General features: G+C 44.1%; 1 protein-coding gene across 2 annotated transcripts in view; it reads left to right on the plus strand.

Moving 5' to 3' along the window:
- PEX14 (peroxisomal biogenesis factor 14) overlaps nucleotides 1-22,639 on the plus strand; it is a 98,105-nt gene that overhangs the window by 325 nt on the left and 75,141 nt on the right. For both annotated transcript variants that reach the window (XR_002908718.3, XM_024210617.3), the window contains exon 2: nucleotides 13,612-13,659. Coding sequence is in view for 1 of the 2 variants with exons in the window: in XM_024210617.3 (XP_024066385.1) it covers nucleotides 13,612-13,659 (48 nt within the window). In the remaining variant the exon portion in view is untranslated. The remainder of the gene's footprint in view (nucleotides 1-13,611; nucleotides 13,660-22,639) is intronic.

The raw sequence follows: 22,639 nt of genomic DNA on the forward strand, positions 1-22,639 counted from the left end.
CCCTGTGTAGCCCCCCCATGTAATCTCCTCTGGGGATGGGGGTGTGCGCCCTGCCCCCTGTGTAGCCCCCCCAGGGAGAGTGTGTGTGCGCCATGGATCCCCCTCGTCTATATTCCTCCACCCCATGGGAGTTTGCGTGTATGTGTATGGGAGATGCATCAAGGTCCCCCTCTTCCTCCCCCAGCTTGTGCCCTTTTGCTCTCCAGGGAAGGGAGTCTGTGAGCCATGGGTTAGAAAAGTGTATTGCTGCTCTCTTTCCAGCTGGGAATGCTGAAGCCCTGTAAGTGACTCCCTTGCCATCATATGAAACCTTGGTCTACCTTGATTGTGACTAGGGAGGGAGTTGCCTTATTTGGCTGCAGTGTTTTGTTTTTTTTCCAGATTGTCTGTCTGGTCTGGGAGGCAGGAGGCATACGTGATGCTGTTACTGCTAACCATAGACTTTCCAGAATCGGGCCTCTTAGTTCCATTCTCTAGTCTGTGCTTTAGCAGGAACTGATTTATGAGGCTCAATACACTATAATAATCAAATGCAGTTCTAAATGGGAGAGACATTCAGGCCAGGCCCCTTGACAGTACCAGTATTTTTATTTCTGGATCTTTAGGTAAAATTTGATAAAGCGTTTGAAATAGAAAAAATATAGTTAGAGAGAGAAGGGAGATCTGACTCATTTCAGCTGGGATTTGGAATGAGTTAAACAGTCAATGGGATAGTGTGTGATAATAGTTTTTTAGTTGGTGGGTGTGGCAGAGAAAAAGGTTTGTGCACCAACTATGTTAAGGATATCACTGCGATGAGTACAACATAAATGCCTTGCTAGACTGAGCCCTGGTCTACATGTCAAATTTAGATTGACATAGCTACATCCCTGAGCACCGTAGTTAAGCCGACCTAACCCGTGGTGTGTGGCTAGGTCGACAGAACAAACGACCTAGCTACTGCCACTTGGAGAGGTGGATTACCTGTTATGACATTCTGGGGTGCAATCCAGATCAGTGAGGGACTGTGTCACCCCTGCCCTGCAAACTTGGATGCCTTGTAATGCTGTGCTACTGTAGCTCCCAACTGAGCTGCTCACAAACAACCTTCCACCATGCAGATAACACTCTGAATGTCTGTGTGTAGCTGCAGCCTGCCAGTCAGTCACACTCCGGCTTCTACCAGCCTTGGTTACCACTTGCATGGTGACCCCAATACACTCCCAGTCCTTGCTTTTCCTCCAAAACATGAGTTCTGCACTGTCCAGCCCTCTCCTGGATAATCCAGATATATTAGGTCAGTTGCTCCTCTATGGGGATCAGTATACAACAGTTTGCTACCATAAATGGAGTTACCCACACAGTTCACAATGCTGGATTAGTTTTGATTAAAGAATAAAACAAGTTTTCGAGGAGTTAGGTTTTAAGTTAGTACAAGAGAGAAAAAGATAAAATTCTTCCCATTACTAAATTTAACCCACTAGACTTGGGTTCAGATAAAATTCTTACCACATGCTCCCAGCAGCAGGGCTGACCAGTTTTCAGGTCAGGATCTCTCCCAAAGTCTAATGGCTGCTGCTTTGTGTTCTTAGGTGAAAAAGAGAGAGAAGGATAGGGAGAGATAACTTGGGGTGTTTATGGACCTCACTTTTATAGTTCAGTCACCCTTTGAAAAGCATTTCGCTGAGGGTTACCCTTAGATAAAGTTAATTCCCTCTGAGAGAGTGGAGTCAAGGAGTATGGTGGTGAAAGAGGTTCCACGCTGTTGTTTGCTAAGATGCAAATCTGTTTGTTCCAGCCCCCATTGCTTGCCAAAGAATGGCCACTTGATAGGTGATTGCCCATCAGATTTGGTGACACTTGGCTAGCGGCATCAGCTTGTCCTTTGTCTTTGAGAAATAGGTTTGCCCACTCCCCAGACTTATCTGGTAAACCCACTTCAGTCATGATTTCAGCTTGTGTTCATAACTTTACATATAATGTTGCTACATACATTTCATCATGATATTATTGATCAGTGCATTATTAGTTTTCAAATGATATCTCACAAGGCATATATAATAGCATGAAGGGTGTGGAAAAACTTCTTCAGTTGATGTAGGAAGCGTCTACACTATGGCAGTACTGTGACATAGCTTCAGTACTGTGCCTGTGCCGCTGTAGCACCCGTAGCGTAGACATGCCCTGAGTGGGGAGGGAAGTAGGGACACACAAGGCCAGTGAGGTTGGCTGGAGCAAGCACTAGGAGAGTATTAAAGACTACGAGGACAATTTTAAACTGGATCCTGAAGCGAATGTAGGAAGCCTGAGGAGGAGATGGAGGATGTAGCTGCTCTGTATGTGTGCAGTTCTGCACATGGTGGTACTTGGGAAGATGATAGGGGAGAGAGCTGAAGTATAATGAAGAGCGGAAGGGAGGTATGAAGGCCTGGGTGAGGTTTCAGCAGCAGGGAGGAATGTGATGAAGTTAATACTGCCGCCAACAGAGTTCATGGTCTCCTAGGCCTTGTCCACATACAAACTTGGACTTGTTTAACTAAATCAATGTAAACCCCTGTATGGACACTCTTATTCTGGTTTGAGAGTGGCTAATTTGGATTAGTTTAAATTGGTTGGAAACAGGTTTAACTAAACTTTGAAGTTGATAGTCATGAATATAAATCAAAAGCTAGGAATTGTAGAAAATTAATAAGGGAAACAAAGGGACACAAGGAGAAATCTTTGGCCAGCAGAGTTAAGGACAGTAAGAAGGCATTTATAAGTATTGGGAACAAAAAAGAATCCTAACAATAGTACTGGTCCATTACTAAATGGAAACGCTAGAGTGATCAATAATAATGAAGAAAATGCAGAAATATTCAATAAATATTTTTGTTCCACATTTGGGAAAGAAACAGGTGATGAAGTCATATCATATGATAACACTTTTCCATTCCACTGGTCTCTTAGGAGGATGTTAAACAGCAGCTACTAAAGTTAGACATTTTTAAACCAGCAGGTCTGGATAACTTGTGTATAAGAGTTTTAAAAGGCTAGCTGAGGAGCTCACTGGACTGTTAATGTTGATTTTCATAAGACTTGGAACACGAGGAAAGTTCCAGAAGACTGGAAGAAAGCAAGTGTTGTGCCCATATTTAAAAGGGATAAACAGAATGACCCGGGTAATTATAGATCTGTCAGTCTGACATTGATTCCAGGCAAGATAATGGAGCAGCTGATATAGGATTCGATTAATAAAGAATTAAAGGAGTGTAATATAATTAATGCCAATCAACACGAGTTCATGGAAAATGGATCCTATCAAACTAACTTAATATGTTTTTGGATGAGATTACCAGTTTGTTGATAAAGATAATAATATTGATGTAATATACTTCTGTAAGGCAGTCGACTTGGTACTGCATGAAATTTTGATTAAAAAACTAGAACGTTACAAAATTAACCTGGCACACTTTAAGTGGATTAAAAGCTGGCTAACTGATAGGTGTCAACATGTAATTGCAAATGGGGAATCGTCAAACAGGTGTTTCTAGTGCAGTCCTGCAGGGCTTGGTTCTTGGCCCTACGCTATTTAACATTTTTATTAATGACAGCAAAGAAAACATTAAATCATCACTGATAAAGTTTGCAGATGGGACAAAAACTGGGGGTGTGGTAAATAATGAAGACAGGTCAATGATTAAGAGCAATGTGGATCGACTGGCAAGCTAGACTCAAACAATATACCTTTTTATATGGCTAAATGTATACATCTAGGAACAAAGAACGAGGGGCATTACTTACATGATGGGGTACTCTATCTTGGGAGGTAGTGACTCTGAAAAAGATTTGGGGGTCATGGCAGATAATCAGCTGAACATGGGCTCACAGTGCAGCACTGTGGTCTAAAGGGCTAATGCAGTCCTTGGATGAATAAACAGGGGAATCTTAAGTAGGAGTAGAGAGGCTATTTTACTTCTGTATTTGCACTGGTGCAATCGCTGCCGGAATACCGTATCCAGTTCTGGTGTCCCTAATTCAGGAAGGATGTTGATAAACTGTAGAGTTTAGAGAAGAGCCATGAGAATGATGAAAGGATTAGAAAACATGCTTAAAGTGATAGACTCAAGAAACTCAATCTATTTAGCTTAACAAAGAGAATACAGTATTAAGGAGTGACTTAATTCAGCCTATATCTACCTGGGGAACAAATATTTAATAACAGGCTCGTCAATCTAGCAGAGAACGGTATAACACGATCCAGTGGGTGGAAGTTGAAGCTTGACAAATTCAGACTGAAAATAAGGTGCAAATTTTTACAAGTGAGGGTAATTAACCATTGGAACAGCTTACCAAGGCTTGTGGTGGATTTTCCATCGCTGATCATTTTAAAACCAAGATGGGATGTGTTTCTAAAATATCTGCTCTAGGAATTATTTTGGGGAAATTCTCTAGCCTGTGCGCTATAGGAGGTCAGACTAGATGATTGCAATGGTCTCGCCTGGCCTTACAATCTACGAATCCATGAAAACATAAGTAAGGCTGTTCATACAGAGGGTTGCACTTGTTTAGATACATTATTTTAAACTCAAACCTTTGCTTGTACCAGTGCAGATCTCTACATGGACCCAGCCCTAAGGTGATGCTAGCAGTTTAGGGAGAGGTTTGCTGGACTTTCAGCTTTTCACTGGCCAATCATCCTTGGTGGTACTTTTTGGCACAGGTATTATGAGCCATTCTCACTCACCTGGGTGAACATCTCAGCAAGATGAAAATTTGGGAAAGATTGGGACTGACGTGTGGGTCACCTGGGAAATCTGCCCGGGCTGTTAGCTTTAAGCATTCTAGAAAGGAATCTGATAAACTGTAGTGCCACCTGGAATGTCTGGTTGCCTGAGAAGTAGTCAGGGTTCTTGTGAATTGCCTGGAGGGACAAGGAAGTTATGTACACTGTCATCTTCACCCATCCCCCTGTTAAGACCTTTTATTACAGTTATCCAGAGCTGCAGTGCCTCAAAAGAAGATTTAATATTTGAAAATGGAAACTCCTCTCTTTCTCATAAGTCTAGTAAATGTGACCTAGTGTTTGGCTCATAAGAACCTCCTGGGTTTTAATCCCAGCTTTGACACTGACTTCTCTGTGACCATGTGCAAGACATGTCACCTCTACCTGTCTTGGTTTCCCAATGTGAAAAATGGGGATGGTAATGGTTTATAAGTTCATAGGGTGTCAGCGTTTGTAAAGAGCTAAATGGTGTTATTACTCTGGCCGCTTTCTCTCTGTCAAGAAGAGTTTGAGATAGGACAGAATATTCCTTTTGCTGGCACATGCTGCTGAAGAGTAATTGTTCCACATTAGGGCAATTATTGTCTGTTTAATTGCATTGGGGAGAAGGGAAATAGCTTCTCTGGATGGGCTGGAATAACAATGTCTTGCAGCCTGAAGTCTGTGGGGGTGGAAGGGGCTGGCTAACCCCTTTCTTGCTGGACTCCACTGCAGCCTGTGTGGAAGTGCTGGCATTCCACGCATTCGCACTCCCTAGGGATGTTATCACTCCAGGAGTGACCCAGCTGCTACATAGGGCAGCTCTGGAGGTGTGTGTTGCCCCAGGTGTGTGAGGCAGCACTGAAAGTGTGGGTAAAGAGCAGCTGCTGATCTGTGGTAGTCTTTAAAAGGATATTCTACTTTGGAATAATCCTGCTTGCATGTGACATTTTCTCCCCCTCCCTGCCTACTACTCTGTGCACCCGAGTGGAAATTAAATAGGATCATTGTTGTTCTCCACATCCATCAGCTTTGGCTGCTGACTTCTCCACCTGGAGTCCTCACCCTCTGTCTGTGACATTGTTAACATTTCCACTGCAGTGAGTTGAGTCCTCCCGCAGGACTTGATCCTGTGAGATGTCAAATGCCCTCCCCTTCCATTGACCTCAGTGGGATTTGAATGCACCCAGTAACCTATAGTGTTGAGTTGAAACACAGAATGAAGCCTCCAAGAGAACAAGGGGTGGCTGGACTCTTAAGGGAGACGTTGTTGAGCTAAAAAAAGTCATAACAGATGTCTTTACCAGTATGACTAATGCAGAGTCCAATCCAACTCTCATTGAAATCAGTGGGAATTTTGACATCAGTACCTTAAATTGAAGCAGAAAGAACTAAAAAATGCACTTACTTTTCCCCATGGATGCTGTTTGTTTATTGTTTGCACATAGTTCAGCATGAGGTGTGGAGTATTATCACCACCCTGTGTGGTCTACTAATACTTAGTCCTCAGCATGTTTCCTGTTAAAATTCTAAAAAGGCCATAATTGTTTTTATTGGGGTTTGTAAAAGATTTATTTTTTGTTGACTAAATATACTTTTGGTGTCTTTTTAGACTCATAGACTGTGACAGTGCCTCCTTTAAGAAATCAAATAACAATGAAGATCCTACTTTTCTGTGAATGTCCCTAATAATATAATCAGGGGAAGAGTAGAGAAACAGTGCAAAGAGTTGAGCAGGACTGTTTTTAAAGATCAGTTTTCCAATTTTCCTTGTGGCATCAGCTTTTCTGTTAACTCTAAACTCTATAGCAATAGACTTGATGGCTCAAGCTCAGCAAGCCACCAGCCCTGGCCTCTGATTTTTCTAGCAAACTCTGAATCCCGATACCACTGGAAAACCTAGAATTTATTTTAAAACGTTTGGCAGTGATGCTGTTGGGTTAGCTAACAATGTTTTAAATTTCCAAGCCGCTTGGTTTGGGATACAAGTGACACCTAATTAGCTGTATAATGATACACACAAGCTGAGACTCCTGTCACCCAGAAGTTAGCATGTACTATGTCTGTGTGAGTGAGAAAAGGATTGAAACTATGGAGCGGCTGCCTGAGTGGGTGTGACATTCCCCCAGGGTACAATCTGGACCACTGAACAGCTGTCTCAATTCTCTAGCATGGGGTGCCTTTTACACTGCTATGCTGTCAGAACTTCCTCACCTGGCCTGCTCAGAGAGCCTTCAGCATGCAGATTCACTCCCCGCTAAATACATGAGCATTGTGACCAGTCACTCATGAATTACATACAGGGTGATACCTGCAAATTCTTAGGGCTAGTCTACGCTGGCAATGCTAAAGCGCTGCCATGGCATCACTTTAACATGGCTTGTGTAGTCGTGGCAGAGCACTGGCTCCCAGCGCTCTAAAAAACCCACCTCCACGAGGGGCGTAGCTACCAGCTCTGGGAGCACGGCTCCCAGCACTGGTGCACTGTCTATACTGGCACTTTACAGCATTTAAACTTACTGCACTTGGGGTGTGTGTGTGTTTTTTCACACCCTGAGCGAGAGAGTTGCAACACTGTAAAGTGCCAGTGTAGACAAGCCCTTAGTCCCAACCTTGTCTCCCCTCCCTGCCTCCCCCAGAAACGTGTGTCTTGTACTGTCCAGCACACTACTGAACAATGCAAGCTCATAGAAAGTCTGTCATTTCATCAAAGGAAAGTGATATATATGCATCAGTCTTGGTTATCCCAAATGGAGCTTCCCACACACTTTAATCCAAACACACTGGTTAAGGTAAAACAATAAGATAAGTTTATTAACTACAGAAAGATTTTAAGTGATTACAAGTGATAATGCATAAAAGTCAAGATTGTTTACAAAAGAAATAAAAGAGTAAAAGGCAAGCTAATACCTGACTTAACAAGCTAAGTGAAAGTTAAAGCAAAGGTTTTGCCTCAGCGTACGCTGTTGTAAATTTCACAGGCTGGGTCTCCTTCCAGCCTGGGACCACTCCCCCTTAGTTCAGTTCTTTGAGAGTCGTTGATGTCATGAGTGGAGAGGTGGGAGCAGGAGAGGTAAAATCAAGTATCCCCCCGCTTTATAACTCAGGGTACGTCTACGCTGCCCGCCAGATCAGCGGGTAGAGATCTATCTATCAGGGATTGATTTATTGCGTGTAGTGTAGACGCGATAAATCGATCCCCGATTGCTCTCCCGTTGACTGCTGAACTCCAGCTCGGCGAGAGGTGGAAGCAAAGTCGACGGGGGAGCCGCGGCCATCGATCCCACGCTGCAAGGACGCAAAGTAAGTAATTTTAATTCGATCTAAGATACGTCGACTTCAGCTACGCTATTCTCGTAGCTGAAGTTGCGTATCTTAGATCGATTTCCTCCCCCCACCCCCACCCCAGTGTAGACCAGGCCTCAATTTCTTGTGCTAGAAACATCCTTGCTGAGTCATGGTGACAGGTAGTCTGTTGTTGACCTTGTGGACTGAGATTTGAAACGTTCCTGTGATGCAATGTAAATTTCTTAATCACACCTTTCCATTGCTGGAGAATAGCTGCTTAAGTAAGCGATAACCCTCTTGACATTGTTGATACCTGTCTGGGGGTGCCAGTGTGTCTTTGTCTCTGAAAAACTGGTTTGTGCCTGCTTGTCTTAACCTTGGAGCATGTTATAACAAAGATACTTAGTAGAATCTAATACCTTCTCATACAATGTTGATACACACATTTTACCAAGACAACAATATTCAGCAGATTGAGTCTTCAAGTAATATCTCCCAAGGCATACTTTGTACAAAATTTATCATAGTCTAATAAAAATGGTGACCACAATAGTATAGACCACCGTAGTGGGACTTGGTACTAATATGGGTGCTGCATCCACTAGGGGAGGATAATCCATAAGCACAATGCTTGCCGTGTACAAGGTTTTTCTTTTCTGTAGTATAATGCTGTAAAGCAGAGTGATCTAAAGACAGGCTAGACCTATTTTTAATGTGAGGGACAGAAACAGGAGAGATGGTCATGTGGATGGAAGGCACTGGTGGTCTACACCTTTCATACTTACCAATACAATACCAACGATTAAGAGTGGAGATAAAGGGGACCACCAGGACCTAAAGATTAAAATGTTACATGTGTGGCTAAAAACACTTTTAAAGCCACATTGATCTGGCCTGGGGTGGTCCCTGTGCCCAGCTGTTTTTTGTTTTGTTTTGGGGAGTGGATGATCAAAGCAAATTTTAGTGCTTTTACAGCTGCAGAGACTTAATTCCTCTAATTGTTTAAGAGACACTATCAAGGCAAGCTTACCCCAAATCTGCCAGTATCTCTTACCTATTTATCCTCAGGCCTTTCTGCTGAGACTGCAACAAGGGATGGAGTGTTTTGTGATGTAGACACCTGAGCTCTACATCCAGCCTCCTGAACAGCTGTCACATGGCATTAATATATTGTCTCAGCTAGTGAACTGGAGGAGAAGTGCTCCATGTCATATGAGACTAGCTCCTTAAACTTTGAATCGTCCCTTGAGTTTCCTGTGTTTGGAAGCTTTGCTGCAAGGGAAATGCACCCTCTCCCTCTACATTAAAAACAGTTGTAAACATGGCTGATACAATCGAAATACCATAAATAACTCATAAGTCAGATGCATATGGTCAGTCTGTTTAAAGGCAGCTTTCAATCAGAGTGCTTCAGTATTTGTCCTATGAGTATTCAGAATCCAAATTCCTATTGATAAGTGTAATGTATGGTTTCCCAGAGTAACCTGTGCTTTATATAGAGGAGTTAATCATTGCAAATCCAGCATCAGACAACTTCCAGGAATAGCCAAATGTTCCATGTGTGCGGAGTGAGTTTACAGCAAATATTGGTTAGACTCCAGAGGGAAGTGCATATGGGCATATTCAGGGAACTAGTGGAATATCCTACAGTTGTACAATCTGCAGTGTTACATCAGGGAAGTAGGTTCTTTTCTACGTTTTGCTACTGTCTTGCTCTGTGAGTTTAGGCAAATCACTTAACCGCTCGTTGCCTCAGTTTCCATATCTGCAAAATAGGAATAATTAAACCTCACATTAGGGGTGTGAGGCTTAATTAGTACTAGAAAAATTGCGTTGATTTCCTTGGAAAGTGCTACAGAAGGGCCAAACATACTTATTCTGAATAACCGGTTTTCGTAAGCAGAAGATCTATGGAATAGTGGCACAGAGGAGTGATGCTCCATAGCCACATGTAGCTTTTAGGGTTTTATCAGTGTGCTTTTTGCTCTGCCTGTTCTCAGAAATTCTTTCCATTGACTTCAGTGGGCTTTCAGTCATAGACAGCATAGCGTTAACTACAAGAGAGCTCCCCATATGGTCCCTAAGTACATTAGGTGCTGGAGTGAGAGCATGGGGAGAAGAGGTACCAACCAGTGTGTCGAAGTAAGTCCTGGAGATCTTGAGGCCTTGGTGCTGTGGCATTGTGTCAGTATGTTGGGAGATGGCCTCAGGACTCCACGCCCCAGTTATTTTGTGGTTTATAGACTCCCTTTGACTGAGTAGCTCACCAGCTGTGCAAGGCTGTGTTCCGCTGTCCTAGGATATGTCTGCCCTAATGTAGGCTTTTGTTAATGTGTAATCCCGCTGGGTTGTAGAAGGGAGACCTATCTCACACACAGACTCCTACTGTCCTTCACCAGGATTTGAAAGATGCACCAGATACCTGCTAGCCAGAGGACAAAAGGAAAGATTGTGGGGAGGGCCACAAGCTACATCCGGAGGCAACAGCTCCATTATTTTTTTTTTGGTGCTTTCCCAAGCATCAACATGGTAAACCTGACCTGATTCTTGTAAGTTTCACTCTTAACCCCTGGGTTCCAAAGCACAGCAGTAAAACAGACCAATGTTGTGTCAGTTCACTCAGCTTTCCCAAGCATCAGAAATGAGCAGCCGCAGAGGCACTGGAGCAGATTTACTGCAGACTTGAGCAGACACGATTACATAAGTTACACTTCATGTTTGGTAGGTTTTCTCTGCAATCATAAGGGCCATAAACTTATTAAAAAAAAAAAAACTTAAAATCTGCAGAAATTGGCTGCTTATATCCTCAAACTCACTAGAGAGAACTTCACACTCACTGGTGATAAATAGATAAGTGGATGTTTCAATGTCTGTCCTCCAGATAATGCACAGTGGGAGCTTGCAACATTGTTTCTAGACTTGGAAGAGTGAAATCTTAGCTGTCCAAACTGTTGGGAATTGCGATTGAGGTTGGATTTGGTACTGTGTGCTTAGCAACCCAGAAACTCTAGTTTGCCACCTGTTAAAGGTGGGGGAGACTGCAGGGTTATCAGTTTCACCTCTCAGAAGGGGTGATGCTGATCGAGGGTGAACCTGTTTTTTTCCCCGCATCATCCTCTGCAGATTGCTCATACGTGCTGTTAACTGAACTCTGCTCAGCTCCCCATACCAGATAACCACAAGGCCACTCCTAAGGCTCCTAGAGTGAGAAAAATGAGCAGGTAGGACTCAGGATCCCCACACCTGAGCTCCCATCTTAAACATTTGACCAGATTCCCACAATGTCCTGAAGAAAGGTGGCCCCACCACACTTTGATATTCTACTCTGTAGGGTCCCTTTCCTGAAAGCCTCCTCCTGATCTTAACCCTTTGGACACCAGCATTTTCCAGAAAACCAGCCAGACTATGGAGCGTTTACTATGAGGTATGCAGATGTCTGCAGTCTCCAAGGGGTTAACTTAGCCCTGATCTCTAAATAAACCACACCAACTGTATTTTTGTTTTAATCTGTAGATTTTTCCCACTTTTTTGGAGGGGAGACCTTAAGCTCACTTGGTGGCTTGCTCTGACCCTGCTATAAAATCTCGAAAGCAGGGGTGCATAGGCAAGAGGGAGTGAATGTGAGGCCAGTGGAAGAGCTTGTAGTGGGGAGATAGTGTCCCTGTTAGTAGCTTGGAGATGGGGTCATGCACTTTAGCACTTGGACACCCTTCTCTTGGTGCCATGTAATACTGTCTGCTGCACTCAGATAGAAAGGTAATGGGGCCTGCAATATGGGGACCTAGAGGATATATCTGAGTCCTGGTACTGCTGCAAGTATGACTGGGAGCAATGAGGTTGCAGTGCAGTGAATTACTGGCACCCTCTTGTGGTAAATGCTTGTTCCTCACACACAGTGCCTTATTTTTTAACATGGGGAACATTTGAGATACTTAAGAGGTGTGATATGTTGTATAAGAGTGAGTCAGACAGCATGGGGGAGAAGGTCTCTGAGGCCTGGTCTACATTACACGGTTAGGTCGACGTAAGCTGCCTTGTGTCAATCTAGCTGTGGAAGTGTCTTCAGTTAAATTTCGCTCTCACTGATGTAAGTATCTCTCTGCACGGATTTAGTAACACCACCTCCCCGAGCAGCATAGAGTCACTGGGTGATGTAATTGAGTCAACGCAGTATCAGTGCAGACAACTGTTCCTGGCTTTCAGGAGCCATCCCACAATGCCCCACACTGACAATTCAATCAATACAAGTGCGCCTGATGAGGACGCGCACCGCCAACTCAAGGAGCCAAGTGTGCGCACACAAGCGATTAAATAACTGTGGTGGCTGTATGCTAACGTAAGTTAGGTCGACGTAATTTTGTAGTGTAGATATGGCATGAGACTTTGTGGTGTTACTTGATGGTTTAAGATGAGGGCCTTGCATGCACACAAAACACCAGCTTGTGCTAAGGAAAGGGGCCTCTGCACGCTAAACTAGCCTCAGTGTTTTGTGCTGGTGAAACATGGGTCTTTGATAAAGTTATTTCTGCTTTTGGACTGGTGAGGCAGTCAACAAGGTTAAAGTATGATCTGAGCCTGAAAGCTAGGATCTCCTGAGTTCTAAGTCCAGCTTGACCATTGCTTCAGGTCAGATAGCAAGTCAACTCTCTTCAACTCTCTGTGTTTCCATTTCCACATCTGTAACACGAGAGTGATAATTCCAAGCTCACTGGGGAGTCGTGAGCTTGAATATATTTCTAAGGTGCCTGTTACCTTGGTATCTTGGTTAAGTGTAAAGCTCTTTGGAAATAGAAACTCCCATGCAAGTGTTAAATATCATTCATAAATTCATAAAGTTGCTGTGAGGCCTAATTAATTAATATGAATTTGGTTTGAAATCCTTGGATGAATGATGGTAAAGAAATGCAAAGCATTATTATATCCCATAGCTGGGACATGCCCAGCTTCAGACTAAATTCAATCTTTCTACACAGGATAATAAAATACTGGACCAGAGAGATGTACCTTTGAACTCAATTTAATAACAATATTTTGGACTTCTATAGCAACTTTTCCCCTCTGTGGAATTCAAAGCCCTTTGCAAACATTAAGTCCTGGGAGGTGGGTGAATTGTCATCCTTAGTTTACACATGGAAATCTTGAGGCACAGAAAGGGGAAATGGCCTGCCCAGGATCACACAGTGAGTCCAGTGGTGCAGCTAGGAATTTAAGCATACTGATTTCCAGTCTCAAGTTCTGTCTGCTAGGTCACCTTGCTATTTACTTCTGAAGTGTAATGATCAGGTATGTTTCTTTCAAATGGCATGACTGATCTGTCTGTCAGTGATTTCTTTGACTCATGGTAACTGACTCCTCAGAGGTGCTGAGCACTTGCAACTTCCATTGGATTAAATGGAAGTTGCAGGAGCTCAGCATCTCTGATATCCAGGCCTTTTGGGTCACGTGTGGTCTTTGGTCCATGGCAGAGCTGCCATTCATGTCAATGGTTGTGTGTACCTAGATCCTGGTCTAGGACTGTGGGGCCTTAACATATAAGCACTTTTAGTTGTGTCCATCAGGTGGCACTGTAACCTCACTCTTCTTTTCTCTCTGCTTTGCAGACTGGCTCTTCTCCTGGGACTGAGAATGCCGTGTCTCGGGAGCCACTGGTGAGTTTATCGAGATGCAGAATATAATTTCCTTTCAAACTATTAAACTGAGTTTTACAAATTGTTCCCTTAGTTGCACCTTTTTGCGTAAGTACTTTCTCTCGTCTTAGGCGCATGTGTTGTGCTGAGAGAAGGTCTAAACCATCCCATGCTGCCCTGCTGGTGACCTCTGAATTATGACCTTTGCCCATCACCTCCTTCCTTTCCAGGAGTTAGTTGTGGGGCAATCAGTCCTCCTTGCTTATCTGAGCCCTGGGCTGTCTTTGAGCAAGAACACTGCTTGTCCTAAATGTGCATAGTGTGTGCTGTTGATCAGTGTGTATTAGTAAGGAGTCTGAACCCATTGAAGAAAGACCTCTGAGACATGATTTGAGCTTGGGTCCTGAAGGTTACTGTCCATTAAAACTAACCTCCCTATTCAGAAACCTCATCCCAAGTTGACTGTATGCTCAAATAAGCCAGGAGTGAACTCAGAGGTTGCTGGCAGCAGGTATTGCATGTGATCCAATCTTTTGACTTGTACTGTTTTGGAAAGGGCTCTGGGATTTGTGTGTGTGATGATAACCATGCGAAACCTTCTCTCCTTCAGTGCTGTGGGTTGGGAATTGAGCCACCGTTTTTCTCTCCTGGGCTGCAATAACTTCATATTACCATTTCTCTCCTCGGCCCTTTAGCCCAACCAAAACACTGCCAAAATAATTGTCCCTCTGCTGACCTAAACAACACATCACTCCTCTCTTTAAGTCTCTTCAGTAGCTTATGCTCGGTGCTGTTTTCAGTGGGAGTTCTGGGTGCATGAGGAATGTGGGACCAGGCTCTCTGTCTGTAATGTTAAGCCCCAACTGCTTTCTGTAAGGGCCCTGCATTGGTAACATTAAAACCTCTTGTGTCTTGGATTCTTTGGCTGGAGCATCCAGGAGCTGTTTTTTAAAGGAAGGAAGCATTTCTTTAGAGACGGTGAGTTAGCAAGTGAGGCTAAAGATACATCTTATAGAAGGGATGCTGCTCATGGACTGGTAAATTTGGAAATCTGAGCACACAAGCCTTGTAATGAACATCCCTCTAGCCTCATACCACTGTGAGCATGCCCTAATTGGTTGAAGCTCCCTGTGCCAAGATTTGCTCTCACTGTTGTTGCTTGCCGATGTCCTGTTCTTTGAGAGTGTATTTTTCCAGGAAGCCCAGAGTAGGCTGCAAACCCTCACAGCCGGCATTGGTCTAGAAGTCGCTCTCTCTCCAGGCCAACTCTAACATTATCTTCTATTTAATTAATATCTTTCCTCCTCTTTATATACAGCTACATGAGTGTTCAGAGGAAAGAAAACACATAGCAGCTATATATATATGTGGGTGTGTATATAGATATAAAATATAAATAACAAAGAACCCCAAAATTAACTCTGATCGCATGGTGATGGTGAACCCTGCATGTGGGGTAGCCAGAGCCCTGTTGAAAGGTGGAGCCTTTCTCCTTATTTTTAAATGAATTTTGTATATTCAATTCTCTGAGCCTCTGTCACATCTGCTTAAGAGTCATTATTGCTTAGCTGAGTATCTGTAGAAGCCTTATTAAATGAATAGTTCAGTTCTGTGAGCCAGATGACTTGCCCCACACTCTCTTCTGCAGCTCCCGCACCCCCACAAAAATGCACGCTCCCCCCCATGTATACAGTGGGGCTTGGGCCCAGGCAACAGTCTTATAGGCAGCTGGTACCTGTCACAGGCTTAGACGTGCTCTGCACTACCTCAGTGGCTACACAGGGCCCATCCTGTAGTTCCCTTCTCCCAGAGACACGTCAGCAAAAAAGTGCGACTGGGATCGTGCAACAAAACCCCCTTCTTGGGGCTGGTTTAATGAGAAAGCAACAGTGTCTTTTCCTCACCTCTCAGCAGGACATATTCAGTCTCTCCCAGCATCGCCATCTGGGCAAACACAGTTCTTTCCCCCTGATATCTCCTTAAGTTGTTCAACACTGAACATAAACTTCAGCCTCCTCAGCTGTTTCCCAGTCTTCTTCCTACTAGAGGGGTAGGGGATTCCCATGACCCCTTTCTGGGTCAAAGTCTCACTCAATTCCAGACCGCTTTTCAGAGTCCCTTTTCCGGAGCTCAGCTTCTGCTCTACCAGCCCTTCACTGATCCTGGGTGGGTCTCTCCAGCCACTGCTGACCCCTAGTCCTTCCCACCTTACTGCTGAGCTCCCAGCTCTATTTGTTTTGCTCCCCACAATTAATTACTACAATTAAACTCCTTTGCAGAAGGCCCTCAAACCCTTTTTAAAACTTCTTTTAAACTGAATTAATTGTTCCACACTAGGGGTGTGCTGATAAGGCCACAGGTGCACTGGTCCTAGCTCACCCTTATGGGCCAGTCATCCTGGGACAGCACCAGACTGCAAAATGTTCACATAAACAGCAGAACAAAATTTGGCTCCAATCCACGAGTGGGCTCTATGTTGGGGGGGAGCCTCCCCGCATCCCGGCTTAGCCCCACTCACTTCAGAGTTGGTATAAACTAAACAACGGAAGAGAGAGGCCTGTTTTTATAGACTCATAGAAGCTACTGCTGGAAAAGAATTGTGACCCAAATCTGCTGAGTACCTCCAACTCCCTTTGACTTCATTGGGGACTGAGGGTGCTCAGCAGCTCACAGGATGGGTCCTTGCTTGAAAGGGAGGGAGGAGAGTGCTTTCATGGATAGCTGTGTGGTAAGAAGGTTGAAGGCAGGCATCTTATGCCAGGTCAGCAACTGCCACGTTAGGGTCAAATCCTGCTTGCATTTTGCGTGTGACTTGAATGGGGCTAGCCAAGCACCCGACCCTGCATGGTGCTAAATGGTGCATGCTACCTGCTGAGCACCCTTCATCCCACTAGTTTCAGCAAGAGGGCAGGCTCAGGCTTGTTGATTTCAGTGGGAGCCGTTGGTACTCAGTATCTTGCAGGAGGCATTCCGCAGGATCAGGCAAACAGGATATGCATACTCTCTGCTGCATTATGGGCATTTACAGCACAGCTTGTCAGGGTTACTGGGGGTTTGCAAGATGGAACCATACCAAACTGATTTCACACTGGTCTCCTTAAACCCATTGCATAGTTCCAATTTCAGCCACTTGTAACCTGAGTGTGATTGGAACAACCAAACTGGAGGCCAGAGGCTTCTTGTCCCATTATTTTAATCCCTTGAACTGTCCAGTCCTCTTATGATAAAGTGTCCACATTTAAAAAATCCTCCTTAATGAGAGGTCAATGTGATAGAGCATTGATAGTGGGGAATGGGCAGGGGGCGGGGGAAGCTGTAATTTTTGCAGCGGAGAGCGGACACTCATTTCCCTGCTGTCGGTCTTGGCCCATTAAAATTTGCCTTGTAGCTCCGTGGTGGGAAGCGTAACCTTGTGTTACAGAGTGTCAGCATCTCGCTCCACTGGTGTTTACAGCTGCATTTGTCATCGTTGGTGTGGGATCAGCCTCTCCTTGAGTCCGGCTGATCACTGTCACTGCTGGGTCCCTTTCTGCTGCCCCCGGCTTTTGTTTGTGCAGCCATCTCCCATAATGCTCTGAGAACTTGTGGAATTTGAATAGGTTTGTCTTTTCTCAGCCACTGAAAGCAAAGTCCTGGGATGTGTAAAAGACCTAATTACAAAGGACAAAACCCCTCTCTGGGTTAAAATATCAGACCTCTCCTTTCCTCTTTTTTGTTCCTTTTCTATCCTCTTCTTTTTCTTTAGTCTTCTCTCTCTCATTCCTTTTTTTGTTATCCTTTCTCCTCTTTCTCTTTTAATCTATCTTCTTTTCTCGGTCTCTCGGCAGTCACGTTGTGTAGCCTTTTAAATCTAATTTGCCATCCCAGAAGTGTTTCTCAATAGCTCTCCAGTGTGTTTGATGTCAGGATCTGGTTTCTGCCAAACTTACAGCGGCAGCATAAGTAGGGACTGTAAAGTTCACACACGCACACAGATATCCAGTCTCCTGACCTGAACCTGGCTTGGGGGAGAACCTGAAAAATCAGAGCCATTATTTTTTTGCTGTCTTTAAAAGCACTTAAGTGAGGTCCTTCTACAAGTTGCTTGAGTCTTCCTGACACAAAACATACTTGCTCCCCACCTGCTGTTTTGTGTCTGGGAGAAGCACTGTTTGTAAATGTAAATCACTGAACCGGTTTCTAGTGAGGACTCTTGGCATGGAGAGCAGGATATTTTTCCTCCCCTCCCTTAGCAGTTCCACCGTCTCTTGTGTTTGCAGAATCACTTAGCTTTTCTCTTTCTCTTGTCAGTGTGGTGTTTCCCCTTTTGTTTCATGTAGCAGGTGGTGGCCTCAGGAATTGGAGCATGGGCATTGCTTAATGGGCCCAGGCAGAGTATATTGTAAAGAGGGTTATTATTGCCTCTCAGGCAGAGAGTGTAGAATTAGCTGGTACCCGTTGGAGTCCTAAGCCTTTCATGCACCCCTTCTGGCTCATCATCCTTTCATCTTCTCCTTCCCCTCTAGTAGTTGCCATGATACTTATACAGCCCCTTCTATCCAAGGATCTCCAAGCACTTCATAGACCTTAGTTTATTAAATTCTCATAACGTGCATGTGAGGTGTATAAGTGGTATATCCATTTTACAGAAGAGCAAACTGAGACACATTAAATGCCTTGCCCAAGGTCACACAGCAAGGTGGTGGCAGAGTTAGGAATAGAATCCAGGAATCCAGAATCCCAGTCCCCTCCTCCAATAACTAGACCGCATCCTCATCTTGGTGCTTCACTGTGCACTTACCTCTGTGTTCAGGAAAGCCTTTGGCTGCTTCATCTGCAGTGCAGTTTTTGAGTTAGCGTGGGAGCGGGGTTGCTGTAAAGTGATATTCATTGCACCTTACCTCTACCACAACTACTAAGAGCCATTGCTGTACTCCAAGCCTTTCCGAGTGTAGGCTGCAAAACACAGTCTACTCTGGAACCATCTGAATTTCCCTGGAGGAAATACATTTTGCTGCCTGTTAGAACATGGGGACAGTTCGGCTTCATTGTTTTTATAGAGTTGCTGCTTTAATTTGTCCTTTTTCTTTTTTTTCACCGTTTTCATGTGAATTAAAATAAATTTGAGAGAGGGGAAGGAGAATTAAACAGTTGTATCCAAAATATTTTCCAAGCTCTTAATCCTACAAGTTGATCTCACAGCTACAGTCAACAAGTTCAGTGTTTGTATCTGGGTTTGATTTCCTGGACCATCCGCTGAGGTCTTGGTTCACAGTGGTAATGTTGATATTTGGATCCTCACGCTACAGTTGACTTGAGGAAGGACGTTCAGAGGAACTTGTGTGGGCCAAGGCCTGGTTGTGCTTTCAGATCCTGGCACCGTATGTTTGCAGGAGTGTATTGGATGATCCAGGATGTACTGTGGTTACCATAAAGTGTGGTCTGCACATGGGATGATGCTTGCAATGCAGGAATTGGAGAATGGGATGTGAATCCTTTTCCTAGTGGGTTGTTGGTTTAATTCTGGACTACCTTTGTGGTGATCAGAAGTTATCTGAGAGCTACCCTGGTGTCCTGTGTGGAACGAGTCAGTGGTCTCAGTCCAGTTCCTAGTGGAGAGATACCTGTATCATGGTCATCTTTCATCCCTGCAGGCTCCCTCTGTTATAGTAAATGTTTAGGTTTGCTGGGCGATTATGCTGTCTGTCACCTTGTTGGAAGTCTGAGCAGAGGTGCCAAAGGCTGAAGGGGTCATGGAGACTGACTTGACCTCTCTCCCTGAGAGGGGAGCTCTCCAGGACATGGACGAGTTGTGTGTGAGGAAGCATGCCCTGCTGCTACCCATTCTGTAAATGCTTTGTGGGCAAACAGGACTTCAGTCTCCTGGGCTGTCTGGCACCTTTCCATGAGCCTTAAATATTCTTTCTAAAAGCATCTTGGGGCGCAGATGGATCTCGGTCATTTTGTGTGAGCACAGAGTATCTGGGAAGGACAGTTCAATTCCTGGGTGCTTCCAGTGCCAAATGTTTTGTCAGAGCCATGTGAATGAGCAACAAAACCAGTAAAAAGCATAGTAAATATTTATGCTGGGTAAACCCTCTGGGAACAGAAACTGGAGCTAGGATGCTGGACTCTCCCCATGATTTATATCCTCTCTCAGTTGGCTGGATTTGAGCATCTAGCATTCAGTGGCAGACAAAATAGTGTGTTTAGGCCCTTCCCGTTTCATGTCCCCATTCCAAGCTTTGCTCATTACCTTACGCTCCTGCCTTTCTAGATGAGGCTGAGGAAGAGTTTGTTAGAATTGTGTGGGAGGAGCTAAGGGCTTGAACCCAAAGTCTGAGCACCTTCAGCTCAAACTGAAGTCAGTGGAAGTTGTGGGTACTCGGGACCAAACAGGATCAGGCTATTCAGTCCTGGGGCCCTTAATTATATGACCAAGCCCATTGAGTTGAATGGGTAAGAACTGCAGGATTTGGCTTAAAGCCCTGATGCTGCAAGGTCTTGACTGCCTTCAATGAAGCCAATTATAGTTCAGAGCATTCAGCATCTCTCAGGATCAGGGCCCAAGCTTGTTGCTGTTTTTCTGAATGAATCATTAAGTGCATCCAAAATCCAAGGAGTGATAATTAAAAGGTGATGCAGAATAAAGGGCCTTCTACAGTGTTTTTAAATGTGGCCACTGTGGCCACATGCAGCTACCAGGGGATTTTTCTGCGGCCATGACAGCCTCCTGGGTCGAGATGTGGGGTGGGAGGAGCAAGCAGCAGCCAGCTGTTGTTCCTGGCTACCCTCGTGTTTGCTGGCACCGCCAGCAAGGGATCAGCGCCCTGCACCATGCAGCCTCCTGGGGTCTCCGGGCAGCGCCTCTGCAGACTTGTGGGGCCAGTGTGTGTGTTCAGTGGGCTTCGGGCTTCCGTCCTTGGGCTCTGATTCTGTGCTTCAGCCTGGGACGGCGTGGCTTGGGCTTGGAAAAATTGTCAGAGCGGCCACCAGCAGGGGTTAGTGGCCACACTCTGAGGCCACCAAAAAAATTGCCCTAAGAACTAGGGCTGTCAATTAATTGCAGTTAACTCGTGCAATTAACTCAGAAAAATTAATTGCGATTAATCGCAGTTTTAATTGCTAAGATAAACAATAGAATACCAATTGAAATTTATTCAATACTTTTGGATTTTTTTTACATTTTCAAATATATTGATTTCAATTACAACACAGAATACAAAGTGTACAGTGCTCACGTTATATTATTTTTGATTACAGATATTTGCCCTGTAAAAATGATAAAAGAAATAGTATTTTTCAATTCACCTCATACAAGTACTGTAGTGCAGTCTCTTTATTGTGAAAGTGCAACTTATAAATGTAGATTTTTTTTTTGTTACATAACTGCACTCAAAAATAAAACAATGCAAAACTGTAGACCCTACAAGTCCATTCAGTCCTACTTTTTGTTCAGCCAATTGCTAAGACAAACAAGTTTGTTTACATTTATTGGAGATAATGCTGCCCACTTCTTATTTACAATGTCACCAGAAAGTGAGAACAGGCGTTCTCATGGGACTTTTGTAACCGGCATTGCAAGGTATTTACATGCCAGATATGCTAAACATTAGTATGCCCCTTCATGCTTCGGCCACCATTCCAGAGGACATGGTTCCATGTTGATGATGCTCGTTTAAAAAAAAAAAAGTGTTAATTAAATTTGTGACTGAACTCCTTGGGGGAGAATTGTATGTCCCCTGCTCTGTTTTACCTGCATTCTGCCTTATATTTCATGTTATAGTAGTCTCGGATGATGACTCAGCACATGTTGTTCATTTTAAGAACACTTTTGCTGCAGATTTGACAAAACGCAAAGAAGGTACCAATGTGAGATTTCTAAAGTTAGCTACAGATTTAAGAATCTGAAGTGCCTTCCAAAATCTGAGAGGGACGAGGTGTGGAGCATGCTTTCAGAAGTGTTAAAAGAGCAATACTCTGATGCGGAAACTACAGAACCCAAACCACCAAAAGAGAAAATCAACTTCTGGTGGTTGCATCTGACTCAGATTATGAAAATGAATGTGTCAGTCCGCACTGCTTTGGATTGTTATCGAGCAGAGCCCGTCATCAGCATGGACGCATGTCCTCTGGAATGGCGGATGAAGCATGAAGGGACATATGAATCTTTAGCGCATCTGGCACATAAATATCTTGCGACGTCAGCTACAACAGTGCCATGTGAATGCCTGTTCTTACTTTCAGGTGATATTGTGAACAGGAAGCAGGCAGCATTATCTCCTGCAAATGTAAACAAACTTGTTTGTCTGAGCGATTGGCTGAACAAGAAATAGGACTGAGTGGACTTGTCTAAAGATTCATATTGTTCTATTTTTGAATGCAGTTATTTTTTGTACATAATTCTGCATTTTTAAGTTCAACTTTAATGATAAAGAGATAAATGGTATTCTATTATTGCTTAACAGTGCGATTAAAATTTTTAATCGCTTGACAGTCCTATTAAGAACCCATGATAGGAGTTTCTGAAAGTCTCTCCTCTGCCTGAAACTGGCCTTCAGAGTGAATGCAAGGAAGGGATTTCCATTGCAAAGCTTCTTGGTGTGACTGACTTAAACTCAGTCTCACTCAGGACACATGCACAGTTAGGACCCTCGGACTTTTTCAGCATCCAGAATCGTAGTCTGTGTTTTGGGATTAGCAATAGTGTGCATGCAGCCTTCTTGGAAGTAATTCTCAGCTTTTGAAAGCTGCTAGGAGACACAGAAGTGTTCTGGAGGGGACCTTGTGCCCCCATTCTCTCTCCGCCTCACACCTTTTATAGTTTACAGCTAAAACCAAGATTTATGCTTCTTTGCTACACAAATTTTCTTTCTGCCACAACGGGTTGTTTGAACAGTCCAGAGTGGCGGCCTGCATTGAGTGATTCTCTACAAGTAAATCTATCCAGAGGGGATTCCCAGACAGCCGGAGTCAGCAGGCAACTAACTTATAGCCCCCAGCGAAACATTAGTCAAGATAA

Source organism: Terrapene carolina, unplaced genomic scaffold (genome assembly GCF_002925995.2).
Source record: "Terrapene carolina triunguis isolate 2854851 unplaced genomic scaffold, T_m_triunguis-2.0 Scaffold714, whole genome shotgun sequence".
Taxonomy (NCBI): domain Eukaryota; kingdom Metazoa; phylum Chordata; order Testudines; family Emydidae; genus Terrapene; species Terrapene triunguis.